Here is a 13,010-nt window from a genome sequence, read left to right on the forward strand (position 1 = left end):
AACCACGACAAGGGCTTATTGGTTCTAAAAGTGCTGGAGTTCCTGATGTATTCCCTATGGTACACAAATGTTTTGGACTAAAATCAATTGAATAATAATTATTTGGTTTGGCTTAAGTTGACTAGCTTCATCCTGAAGCTCATGTAGCAAGTTGCTTTGCCTTGTACAGGTCTAACTAACTGAGATTTTGGCTTTTTTTTTTTTTTTTTTTTTTTTTTCCCCAAGCAGATTAAAATTAACATTGCCAAGACATTTTTTTCTTACTTTTAATGTTCAGAATGCCCACATGTCTTATTGGCATCTTGTCCCTCATTCAAATGACATGAGTGAGAGACTTGATTGGGGAGGCTGGTGCTTTTCTTGTGATCAGCCCTGGAAATGTGTTTGAGCCAAGATGCTTCAGTATAGAATCATAGAATAGTTAGGATAGAAAGAAACTTAAGATAATCTAGTTCCAACCCCTCTGCCATGGGCAGGGACACCTCAGACTAAACCATGTCACCCAAGGCTCTGTCCAACCTGGCCTTGAACACCGCCAGGGATGGAGCATTCACAACTTCCTTGGGCAGCCCATTCCAGTGCCTCACCACCCTCACAGTAAAGAACTTCTTCCTTATATCCAATCTAAACTTCCCCTGTTTAAGTTTTAACCCGTTACCCCTTGTCCTGTCAGTACAGTCCCTAATTAGGAGTCCCTCCCCAGCATCCTTTTAGCCCCCCCTTCAGATACCGGAAGGCTGCTATGAGGTCTCCACGCAGCCTTCTCTTCTCCAGGCTGAACAGCCCCAACTTTCTCAGCCTGTCTTCATACGGAAGGTGCTCCGGTCCCCTGATCATCCTCGTGGCCCTCCTCTGGACTTGTTCCAACAGTTCCATGTCCTTCTTATGTTGAGGACACCAGAACTGCACACAATACTCCAAGTGAGGTCTCATGAGAGCAGAGCAGAGGTGCAGGATCAAATCCTTTGACCTGCTGGTCATGCTCCTTATGATGCAGCCCAGGATACAGTTGGCTTTCTGGGCTGTGAGTGCACACACTTGGCATGATGGGTTAAAGCTTGATCATTAGCCTGGGTAAAATTAAGGACGGGAGCAAATACAAATCTGTTTGCTTGACCAGAAATGCCTGGTGACCCTAGAGCTGCCAGATAACAGATGGACAATTTGATGAAAGGCCACGGCAGAGCCTCTGAAGCTAGCCATGACACCTGAGTACTTCCATTCCGCTGCAGAAGACAGTCGTTTTCCCAACATATATTGAAGTAGCCACAGATAATCAGAACAGGTGCAATTCTAATTTAGACACCTTTAGGTCCTTATCCTCCTGGCTAAAAGAAGGAGCAATTGTGGAAAATGTATTAAAAATTGGTATACTATATCCCCAGAGTAGAGGTAGAAACTGTTATCTTTCATTCTTCATGCTCTGGAACATAAATTAGTTGTCTGCTGAGTGAGAAAAAGAAATGTTTCCTCTTGAATTTCTACCAAACAACTAGATGCTGTGTAGTGATATTTTTCATCCTCCCATGAATCATTTAGCTTTGCATGTAAAGACAGTGTTGTAGCTTCAATCTGCAATTATAAGTTTGTCACTGAACAGAGAGGAAAATTTGTTAATAAAGTGGAGTAAAGAGGTGCTGCAAAAGAGAACTGAAGTCATCGCTGTAAGGCTTATAGTGAGAATATAGACAGTATGACAAAAGGAGAAAATGTAATCTGTTTATTTCTCTCAGTTAACCTCTTATAACTTGCTTTTTTTTTTTCCTTTGGCCTGGCCAAATCCTTTTCCTTTGTTTAGATAGCTTGCACACTGAAGGCTGAGTGGAGCTTGAGAAAGGCTGGGCATTTTTTATGTATGCTTCCTGATATTTGTAGGAGCAATTGGATGCTCATCTTCCTGTGAGTCTTACTGTAGCTAGTACTGCAGTGCATCAGGGAGTCAACAGTAACAAAAGATGAAGGATCCTGATCTCATTAGCAATGTGTTAATAAACAGAAGTGTAGTTTTATGAAGTAACGAGATGTAACTACCATATGAGAGAAAAGGTGAGTTGTACTGTCATCTTATTTAGAGAAACTAAAATACATGTCTACAGTACAGTTTGTACTGAATTATTATGCTGAGAAATAATGCAGTCATAAATAGGAGCAAAATGAGTAGCAAATGTGCACTTTTTGTGTGCTTTTCTTACACTCAAATTAATTGAGTGGCCACTATCATGCGAGTCCATTAATTTCCATCAAAAAAAAAAAAAATTAAAACTTTTTACTAATAACAACAATGTAATAATAAGCCTCCTGTATTTCTTGCACTTACATAACTTGTAAAATTGGCTTGCATCTGCAAGGTGAAAGCTCCAGTGCAGTTTGGGGAGCTTAGGGAAAACTTACGCAAGCTAGAAGCAGCACCAAACATAACTTTAGATTTAGGCAGGTTTGTTGCTTGAATGTATATGGAATAAACCTGATGAGCCACAGTGTGAACTATTTAGGAAGAGGAGCATAGTTCTCTCTGGGAACTTTCCAAATTCAGCATGTTGCCACCATTAAATTAACATTGTTCCTGTGCCATGTGGCAGCATCTTTGCCATGGAAGTTCCTGATCCCCTGAATAGGTCCAAGGTCTTTTTCCATAAAGAAGCCTAATGGAGAGGAAGCCTGCTCCAGATGAAAAGGCTGTTTTTTCTGTATGCTGATTTATTCTGATTGGTATATTAAAAAGCCTTGGCCAGTGAAGTCAACAACAGTAATCTGGGCAGGAACTGCACAGTAACTATATTCAGAACCACTAGTTAAACTCTGTTGTATATTGACACAGCTGTAGCCTATGAATGTGTCCCAGAACCATCCAAGCTCCAGTATCTTCCTGGAGTTGAATTTACCTCCTCCTCCTCCTTCTCCCATCTTCCACAGATACACACAACAAAACCAACCCAGAAACTGTGAATAAGATGTTTATGAGAGTAAAGGCAAGGAAAAGTGCATTATTTTTTCTGTATCAGCCTCTGAACATGTTTCCAGTGAGACCCTGTGTGCTCTGTCTTTCCAAAGGGGAGAGGATGCCTGCTAGATGATGGTGGGCTCCTTGCTGTCCTGTCTCTGCTTAAGCTCAGAAAATGAAAATTTGTGAAAATTTGTCTTTCACACAACCCTGACAGACACTTGATCCTACTTACAATTCAACTCTTTAACTAAGGAGTATTTAACTAAAATTATTTAAATGTGTAACAGTTAAGGGAAGTTTATAAGATTCTGTGAGTATTCTAACACCAACAAGCTTCTGTTAGATATTTTCTTGTAACGGCTGGTTTTGGAAAGGTCATAGAATTTGAAACCTCAGTCTGAAAGAGCATCCCCTCATTGCAGGATCTTTTCTGCAGACTTTGCTGTGGCTCATTTATTGTGCTTAGAATGGGCATGATATCGTGCTGTTGGACAGCAGTATGAATATCTAAGATGGAAAGAAAATCGCAAGACCCAGAAGACAATAATCTTATAGAAATGCATAGGAGCATATGGCAGGTTTTTTTATTGTAGTAACTTGGCATCCAGTATTCCCAGAGTTCCTCTAGGGAATATTCACACTCCTTTTTTTTTTTTAAGATTGCAACCAATATAACCATTCTGGAATGCTGATCTCCATAGGCTTACTGTTTAGACTGTCTGTACCCCTCTCATGGAGAGGCAGAGGGAGAGCAGCTGCTCTAAGGAGCTATTTAATGAATCTCAGTTTAGGCTTCTGTTCCATGCCACATCCTAGACTTGCCTCACTCCTTTCCCCATCATCTGTCAAGGCAGCCAAGGACTTTTTTTTTTATTGAGAAGCTACGTCTGTGGACTTGAAATGGCATACGTTGTGTTAGGTGATAGGAACACTCCTTTTCTGTGTGTTTTGGCATCTCTCTGCAATGTAACAGTTGGGAATAGGAGAAAAAAAAATCATACATTAATTCATTGTAAAGAGAAGTTCCTCTGAAACTGCTAAGGATCCCATAAATTTAGTAGTTTTAGAAGAGATAAATAGGAAGAATATATGGGTGAATACAAACCTAAAGATACATGAAAAATTCAAGTTTCATCACCAAAGAATGGTTTATACTTCAGATCTCTTTACTATGCATGTGGAGAACTGAGTGTTCTGTAATTTTCTCAAAGTAATTTCTCAATAATTGTCAGTGCAGTAACAAGTTATATGAAAATCAGGAGTAGTCGGCATGGATTCAGCTTAACTAGCCTGACTGCCTTCTACAATGGTTCAACTGGCTGGATAGATGAGGGGAGAGCAGTGGATGTTGCCTATCTGGACTTCAGCAAGGCTTTCGGCACCATCTCCCATGACATCCTCATAGGCAAGTTCAGGAACTGTGGGCTGGACAAGTGCATGGTGAGGTGGATTGAGAGCTGAGGAATGGCAGGTCTCAAGGGTTGTGATCAGTGGCACAGATTCTAATTGGCGACCTGTAACTAGCCGTGTCCCCTAAGGGCCACTACTGGGTCCAGTATTGACTTGCTCGTCAGTGACTTGGGCGAGGGGATAGAGGGACTTCTCAGCAAGTTTGCTGATGATACAAAGCTGTGAGGAGTGGCTGCCCCCAGAGCTGTGCTGTCGTTCAGGGGGATCTGGACAGGCTGCAGGGGTGGGCAGAGAGGAACCTTTCGAAATTCAACAAAGGCAAGGGCAGGGTCCTGCACCCAGGGAGGAGTAGCCCACAGCAGGCTGGGGGGTGAGCTGCTGGAGAGCAACCTGGGGGTCCTGGTGGACAAGAACTTGTCCATGAGCCAGCAGCAATGTGCCCTTGTGGCCAAGAAGGCCAGCGGTATCCTTAGGAAGAGCAGTGCCAGCAGGTCAAGGGAGGTAATACTCCCTCTCTACTCAGCCATGGTAAGGCCCCACCTTGAGTACTGTGTCCAGTCCTGGGCTTCTCAGGACAAGAGAGACGTGGAGCTCCTGCAGCAAGTCCAGTGAAGGGCTACCAGAATGACTAAGGGTCTGGAGCATCTCTCATACGAGGAAAGGCTGAGGGAGCTGGGCCTGTTCAGCCTGGAGCAGAGAAGACTCGGGGGATCTGATCAATGTGAATAAGTATCTGAAGGGAGGGTGTCAAAAGGACAGGGTCAGACCCTTCTCAGTGGTGCCAGGCAATGCGACAAGAGGCAACAGGCATGAACTAAAACACAGGAAGTTCCACCTGGACATGGGGAAGAACTTCTTTATTGTGAGGGTGACCGAGCATTCATATGGATCATGGAATAGGCTGCCCAGGGAGGCTGTGGGGTCTCCTTCCCTGGAGAGCAGTCTGGACCCAATCCTAAGCCAGCTGCTCTAGGTGATCCTGCTTGAGCAGGACTAAATGACCTCCAGTGGTTCCTTCCAGCCTCAACCGTTCTGTGATTCTATGAAAATACAAATAGCATGCCAGCATTGTATCTAAAAACACACACACAAAAGAAATCTATGCTTTCATTTTTATTATGGAATTTTATATATTTTTTTCTTTTTAAAATGTCAGGTCAGAGCAATTTTCATGTATTCAAAAAGCCATAAAAGCTGAATTTTGCAATAAAGTTTACTTTTTCACTTCTTCCTGATTCAGATAAAGTAAAAATCACTCTTAACACCCTTTTATATATTCCTCGACTTCCTTTTTTCAGTAATGATCCTGCATCATGAAATACAGCTAAAGCAGAAGGGGTGGTGTGTGTGTGTGTGTCTATGCTTGAAGGTAATATTATCTCTGAACAAAGGTCATGTTGGTAACATAAGTTTTGTTATATTTTGTTATGTTTTCCATTTGCTTCTGATCTGTTTATTCACTTTGAAACAGTATAATTTAATAAAATAAGCCATTGATATACATACCTAAATTTCTAACTGTAAATAATTTAAAAAGGAGAAAATAAAAATTACCAGTGTAATGGTCTTTAACAGGATTAAGATTTCACTGTCACTGGATTTTACTTTTTTTTTTACTTTTATCAGGTATTTTTTTACTTTCTTTTACATAAAATAGTTGTAGTTCGGCATTTGGACTGACAATGTTAATTTGGCAAGGAGTTTATATCCAGCTTCATATTATTTTTCTGTAGCATTGTTGTAGGCATTTTTTTCTTTAAGAAGTATGCTTTGCAATCTTGAAAGAGTGGTTAGTGCAGCATTTGTGTGCAGTTGTGTTTCAGTCATTTGAGGAGACTGGTTTGCTTTCATCTTTTGAATTTGAGAGCCGTTAAGCTGGTTCTTAATTGGCTTTGGAGGTATCCACAGTTACAGGACCAGAAAAATGTCCTGATCCCTGAATTTCCTGACAAAACACACCTTTGGAAACCTGAACTGAGAAAGCAGTTTTAGTTGCTGAAAGGGGACTTCACAGAGAACACTGAACCTCTCAAAAATCACCTGCTTAGTGACATATGAGATAATGATAGCAAAAAAATCACAGCTTCCTTGCCTTTGAGAAGAGAGTGTTCAGGGAGTGAGAGATGAGGAGATAACACAGAACCTGTTTGACAGTCCCATCCTTTTTAGAAACATTTTTTTTCCATCTTGCTGTGAAGAGGCTGCCAAGGATAACAGGTTTAAGAATTATCCCATAGTGAAGTGGTTGTTTATTGTAATCTTCATACCAGTAATAGTAAATCATGGTTGGCAGCAGTAGAATGTGAGAAACTCAGTCCAAAGTCAATTAGCAAATTTTATTAGTATAGAATAAACTTCAGAGTTAATGGGAGTTACCCATCATTGTTAAGAGCTTGATTTTGATCTGTGCTGAACATCTGCATGGTCAACAGAAATTAGAGGGGTTCTGAGGCACTTAATGTCTTTGTGAAAGGTGTGTGCAGAGAGCAGGGTTGGAGCTTACCACATTCTCTGTGCATGCCTGAGCAGAGCTCAGATGCAGGGCATTTAACCCTGAGAGCACAAGGGAGCAGCTCAGGCAGTCATTTTTTCTCTCTGTTTGTTCTTCCCTGGTCTGATGCTGAGCCTGTTAGGGTCATCACAGAGAACTGATTTTGTATGGTTCTGCTGACTGAGGCCTTTCCCCCTCTTCCTTCATCTCCTCTGCCTTGTAGACTCAGCAATGTGGTTTAGCATGTACTTTAAAAATGCAGCGGTTTAAGTTGTAGGTTGATATGTGAGTAGTTAGCAGTGGTATACTTATTGTGACTTTTTTTTCTTTCCTAGTGTAAAACTCTCTCTGGCGTCTGTGATCACATTATCTCACTCTCTTCTGATCCGCTGGTTTCCCAGTCTGCCCACCTTGAAGTGATCCAGCTTACAAACATCAAGCCAAGTGAAGGGCTGGTAAGAAGTACGCAGTTAATTAAAGCCATCATCCAGGATGAGAAAGTGATATTTAATTTTTTTTTTTAATGTTTCATATATGGAAGAGAATAGGAGATTTTAACCTTTTCTATTTTGAAGTCTGAAAATGATTTGAAAATAGTTTCTCATGCTAGTTCTGTTTCTCATGCAGCTGGGATAACAGGGAAGTATTTTGTAAGGTTGACCAATATATGTAAAGAGTTTAGAGAACAGGGAGAAATGAGCAAGAAGTTCTTGCCATTTATACCAGCTTCTGAAAAATTGTTCAGATTGTTCTAGGATGTTGAAGTTTGAAGGGATTTAAATTACTAAGATGAACTCAACCAAGAAGTTTGCGTGGGCTTATACACAAAAGCTGTCAAATTCTGGAATATGCTTCAGAGTATCTCTGGGATATAATGCTGTTTTATAAGTTATTCAAGTGCTCTACAGCGCTGCTGAGAAGTAGCTTATTGAATTTATTGCAAGAACTCTGCATGCTTAATCAGGTGCTTGTAAAGGCTCAGTGCAGTGCAGCCATCCTGTGTTTGATGTTCAAGAGCTGACCACTGATCTTTTGTTTACTTAAGTATCCAACACCCACTGCATGGAAAAAATCAAACACTGGTGACAATTACAGCAGTATGACTTTACATCACTAATAATATCTCTTCCCACAATCCTTGGAGGTAGTAAAAGGTGATCAGAATACAGTTAATAATTTTTTGCCTAATTAAACAACTTTTTCAAGTTCTATCCAAGTTTATTCTCATTGTATTTTCTTGAATAAGTATTACTGCTGTACTTTTTGCAGCAGGTTTTTGAAGTTGTTTGGATGGTATTGTTTTGAAGAGCATTTTGGATTGTACATAGATTGTTGTTAGGTTTTGGCATTTGGTTTGGATTTTTTTACAAATTTGGCATGCCAGGGTATTTAGAGCAATTATGCACTAGATTAATTATCCATTCTTTTTGGAAAATCACAGTTAAAATAAGAGAACCCCCCAAACATATAGGTGAGTAAATATTGCCCCATCCTTTGCTTTAGTCTGCTTTTTGTTTTTGTTTTCCCATCCCCCACTGGCTTTCTTTTGATCTCTGAATCCATTTCAGACTAGTCCTCCAGGATTTCAGCTTTTCATGGATTCTCTCCTCCCTCTTTCCTATTATTTTAACTCTTTTTCACCAGCTCACTGCAGTAAAATTTTTGAAATCCTGTCTTTTACTGTAATGAAGAGATCTGCTTCTCCCTTCTCTTGATCACCTTTCTTGGAGTTTTGTCCATTTTTATCTGAACATTATTTTTTTTCCTTTCTGTCTCATGACTGGTTTTTATTTGGTTTTGCTTTTTTTCCCCCCCTCTTTCAAGTCTTTGTGTAGGGTGGTGTTAAGCCCCAGTGACTGAAAAATGTCGAGTGGTATTTTTGTAAGTAAGAATGTGCATCATGGGTCTGTTCCTGCTGGGTAGCTGATGAGATAAAGAATCTCCTCCCACTCTGTGCCTCTGTTTTACACCCCCTGTCTGTCTTGTCTGTTTAAACTGGAAGCTTTTGAAACAGGGCTTTTTCTTTTAATATTTGTTTATGAACCAACTGAACAGGGACTTGGTGCTGACTAAGGATTACCATGTCATTGTCATAAATATAATTATATGCATTCTTAAAGAATGGAAAATACCAACTGTGCAGTATACAAGCCTTAGAAGGATATGTGCTATTTTGGTGCAGTCACTTTTTTTCCCCTTCATCCTTACCTATATGCCACTATTCTTTTGCCTCTTTATTGTGCTGCCTTCTCTAGATTGTGAGCTCTCCAGAGCAGGCACCAAGGACAATATATTTGCGCCAGAAGCATGAATGTCATACCTTTCAGTTTGTTGCAGTGCCAATGTTATCATCTTTGCCGGGTTGCTCTTTGTGCTTTAAAGAAAAGCCTTGCTTTTCGGTTGTTTGGCTTCTGTTTGTTTGGGCTTTGAACTAATGTTTTTCAATTAAGATGCAGTGGGTGCATATCAGTACCATCCTGTTGAGTGCTAAGTCTGTAAATTTAAGAATTGGTGGTGGAGCTCGGAGTTGCGAATATCCTCTGCACTTGAGGAGCACTTGAATGAATGTGAAGCTCTATAACTTCTGGACCTTCTTCAGGATTTGTGCAATGAAGGAGGTGGAAAAATGGATTATTGTCAACTTTCTTCTGGATTTTTGACCCACATGACAGTTCTGTGCTGGCTCTACCAACCACAAAATAAAATCTTCTATAAACATGGAAAGATTTCAAGTGCAAAGACAAGGACAAGGATGGCTGCTAACTGGGAAGATTTTTTTGTCACCTAACATAAACAGAGTATCTAACTTGTCAAAAATTTAATATCTGAGAAACTAAAGTAGATCAGGGAGAGGAAAAGGAACGGAGAAGAGAAGGAAATAAAAAGTTTGGAAAACAATGCTATTTCTCTAAAGTCATATGGTAAATATATGATGGAATTAAGAAAATGGTTGGCATTTTTGCAACTTGAAACAGCCTGGAGCACTATCAGAATGTTTTGATCAGCACAAATAGTTCCTTCACAATGTTTGATCTTTTCTTGTGGAAACGTAAGTATCAATCAGAGGTAAATGTAAATTGTCAGACTAATACCTTAATGCAGAAGTAACAGGTAAATGTGTCACAGTATTTTAAATGTCTTACGTATATTAAAACTAGCTAACACTTACTAGAAAACCAGACCAAATAACCTGGCAAGCAGAAAATGTTGTTAGGGTGTGATGTAGGGAAACTCTTGTTACTGGGTAAAGTAATGTTATGGGTGGGTTTTGGTATTGCTTTTTTATTTTTGCCTTTTTTTGTTTTCTTTTTTTTTTATCTCTATCTCTGGTCTGTTGCCGAGGTGTGGTTATGTGACTGGCTGCACACATGTGTTCTTCAGTGAGTGTTGCTGTGGAAGAGTTAGGGCGAGCAGTGGCTATGAAGTAAGGGTGAAAAGGGGGTTTTCAGGGTAGAAAATTATTTTTAAAGGCCTAAAATGGATGAATGTGGTCAACTTTGAAGTAACCAGCATGCTCCATGATCCTTTTTATTGTTTTTTTTTTGAAGACTTGGAAGTTCTTCCATCTCTATCAGTAAGCAGAATTTAATTTTATGTGTTTTTACATTACTGATATTCTAGAAAGAGACAAGACTCCGTAACTTAAGTAGTATATTTTGCCATGAAACAGACTTAAAAACATTAGGGCTTGGCTGAAAACAGTGAATGTATTAGCAAAGAAGCACAATACTGTACACCTTTTCCTTTTGATAGACAAAAGCAAGTAACCAAGTTTTCCTTGGAAGTTTTTCTTCAACAGTCTGTTTCTATTTTATCTTTAGTTTTAACATAGAACAGAATATCAGAGAACTGTGGCAAGGGTTAGTCTTGAGTTTCAATCTTTTTTGTTCATATTATCATTTTAATCCTAGTCATTTTAGGTACTGTGATATGGTTTCAAGTTACAGCTATTCACCTGGCTTGCAAGATTCAGAAATGCAAAGGTGAATTAGAAAGGACATTAGAACGATTGTTCTAGGTTCCTGTTTGCCTGCGCAATCAAACACAAAATGAGCCTGTCATGTAAAAAATATCATGCAATAGACTACAAGCTGTAGATACAGCAGGGTGTGGCAGCTGATTAAAGGTGTACTGCTGACTCCCTATCTCAAAAGTATTTTCCAGGAATCGGGTGTAATAGTGTTCCTAATATTTCTCCTGAGTTATTTAGTTTGAAATGTTGGAGGAGCTGGGAAAAATCTATAAAGAGATTCTGAGAAGTGTTTGGGCTCAAGGAGGCTCATGAAACTTTGGGGGAACTCCATTAAGATGGTTTCACAGTGGAAGTAAAAGTTCAGTTATGTGTGCGTGATAAATGGTATCGGTATCTTCTTTTCCATCCAACATTGCATAAAATATGTTAAAAGTATATCAGGAAAAAGTCAAAAGGTCTCTCTCTTTTCTAATACTTAACTGAATAATAGTTCACACCAAGATAAAATTTAATGATTGCTTTGAAATTAGACTTCTACGCAAAACTGATCAGGAAAATCTCTGATTGAATTAAGCAAGAGTTATCCTATCTTTAATCTAGGCATACATTTGATCTTGATTACGAGGGTGGTTACCTTACGGTTGTTTTTTAACTATCTTTCCTTTTATTTCACCTAACTTGTTCTTGTAAATTCATAGGGACCATGGCGTTATCTTTGTGTATCTGCAAATTTGTTTCAGTACAAGTGAACAGCACACACACTAATCCCCCCTGTATTCTTGGTCACAAAAGTACTGTTGATACTGTGCAGCCACAAGGAGACAGAGGGGAAAGCTTCTAAATGTCTGTGGTGTTCTTATGTCCGTTCCAGATGAAACATTATAAACCAGGAGCATTCTCTTCTCTGTACCGTTTCCCATATATTGTTCACTTAAAAAGTGGAGGAACATGGGTGGAAAGGTAGCTCATCTTCCTGTTGCAAAATGTTGCCTCTCCCCATTTAAAAGCTGCTTTGTAAGCAGGATTATGTTGGCTCTTGCAAAATTAATATGTCATGGTACTAGTGTAACATGTATGAATTTTACACGTGAAATAAATATAATCGGGGGGGTGGTGGTGGTGGGAGTTCTGCCGCTTCACTCTTCCCACTCTTTCCTAATGTGTACATAATCCTGATCTTAGCCTTCAAAGAAAATTCTGCAAAAGTTCTTTCCTATTGCTATTTCAAAGTCTTTTAAATTTGTAGAAAAGACTACATTGGATGTAAATTGTAGAAAAGACTAGATTGGATGGAGCTTGTACTCCACCATGATGGCACACTTGGATGACCTTAGTATCCTTCAGAGTAATGCTTTGCATAAAACTAAACACTGTGTAACCATCAAGCATGAGACTGTCCTCGGCTTTCACCCTGATATTTTAAGTTGAAAGCAGTAACGCACTGTCAATAAAAGCAAAGACGTGATTTCTTCAGAAATTGCTCTGTGTGGGGACCTGGCACATAGTTCTGTCACCATGAATTCGCTGTGATTTCACCACTTGCCATGTCACAGGTTGTATGGTCAGGTCACTTGGGTGACCTGAGAGGGATTTAGGCCCTGGTTTTTGGTGGTTTGAGGGTAGGTATGTGTATCAAATTATGGATACCAACACATCTCAGCTTCTTGTGTGGCTCATTACCCTGTCTGTAAAATATATGTTAGTGTTTCCCTACCTCACAGGGGTGTTGTGAGGATAAATGTGTAAGAAATTGCCATTCTATATTTGATATAACTAGGTTAAGTGGGAAACTGTGTATGTGGAGCCAATCAATGGAAAAATTGCTGAAGGTTCATAGAGGAGCTGGGAGTTGAAGGATGATGCCAAGGGCTTCTATCTATGTTATAACAAGCAAATTCTTGCTTTGTCCTGTACTAGCTGTGGCAGCCTAACATGACAATTGTATTTGATGCCGTTACTGCTGTGTATTTTGCAGAGCAAAATAGGAGTTTAGTTTTGAGACCCCTCTCCTGAGAAACTCATAAAATCCCTTTTTCTTACTAGGGATATCATCTTCTTTTAAGTGGGGGGTGCTTTCTTCTTCCTACTACCAAAATGTCTGTGAGTTTTGGTCCCAAGTTAGATTAGTCCAACGTGATACATCTTCTTTGCCTCTTTACCACACTTAATCACCAATGAGGGCACTCTGTTCA

General features: G+C 39.7%; 1 protein-coding gene across 7 annotated transcripts in view; it reads left to right on the forward strand.

The window, feature by feature from the left end:
* CNKSR2 (connector enhancer of kinase suppressor of Ras 2) overlaps window positions 1–13,010 on the forward strand; it is a 213,027-nt gene that overhangs the window by 78,827 nt on the left and 121,190 nt on the right. For all 7 annotated transcript variants that reach the window (XM_057419585.1, XM_057419587.1, XM_057419588.1 and 4 more), the window contains exon 6: window positions 7,181–7,300. In XM_057419585.1, coding sequence (XP_057275568.1) covers window positions 7,181–7,300 — 120 coding nt within the window. The remainder of the gene's footprint in view (window positions 1–7,180; window positions 7,301–13,010) is intronic.

Source organism: Pezoporus wallicus, unplaced genomic scaffold (genome assembly GCF_028554395.1).
Source record: "Pezoporus wallicus isolate ANWC-B61680 ecotype Strahan unplaced genomic scaffold, APGP_CSIRO_Pwel_v1 contig_5767, whole genome shotgun sequence".
Taxonomy (NCBI): domain Eukaryota; kingdom Metazoa; phylum Chordata; class Aves; order Psittaciformes; family Psittacidae; genus Pezoporus; species Pezoporus wallicus.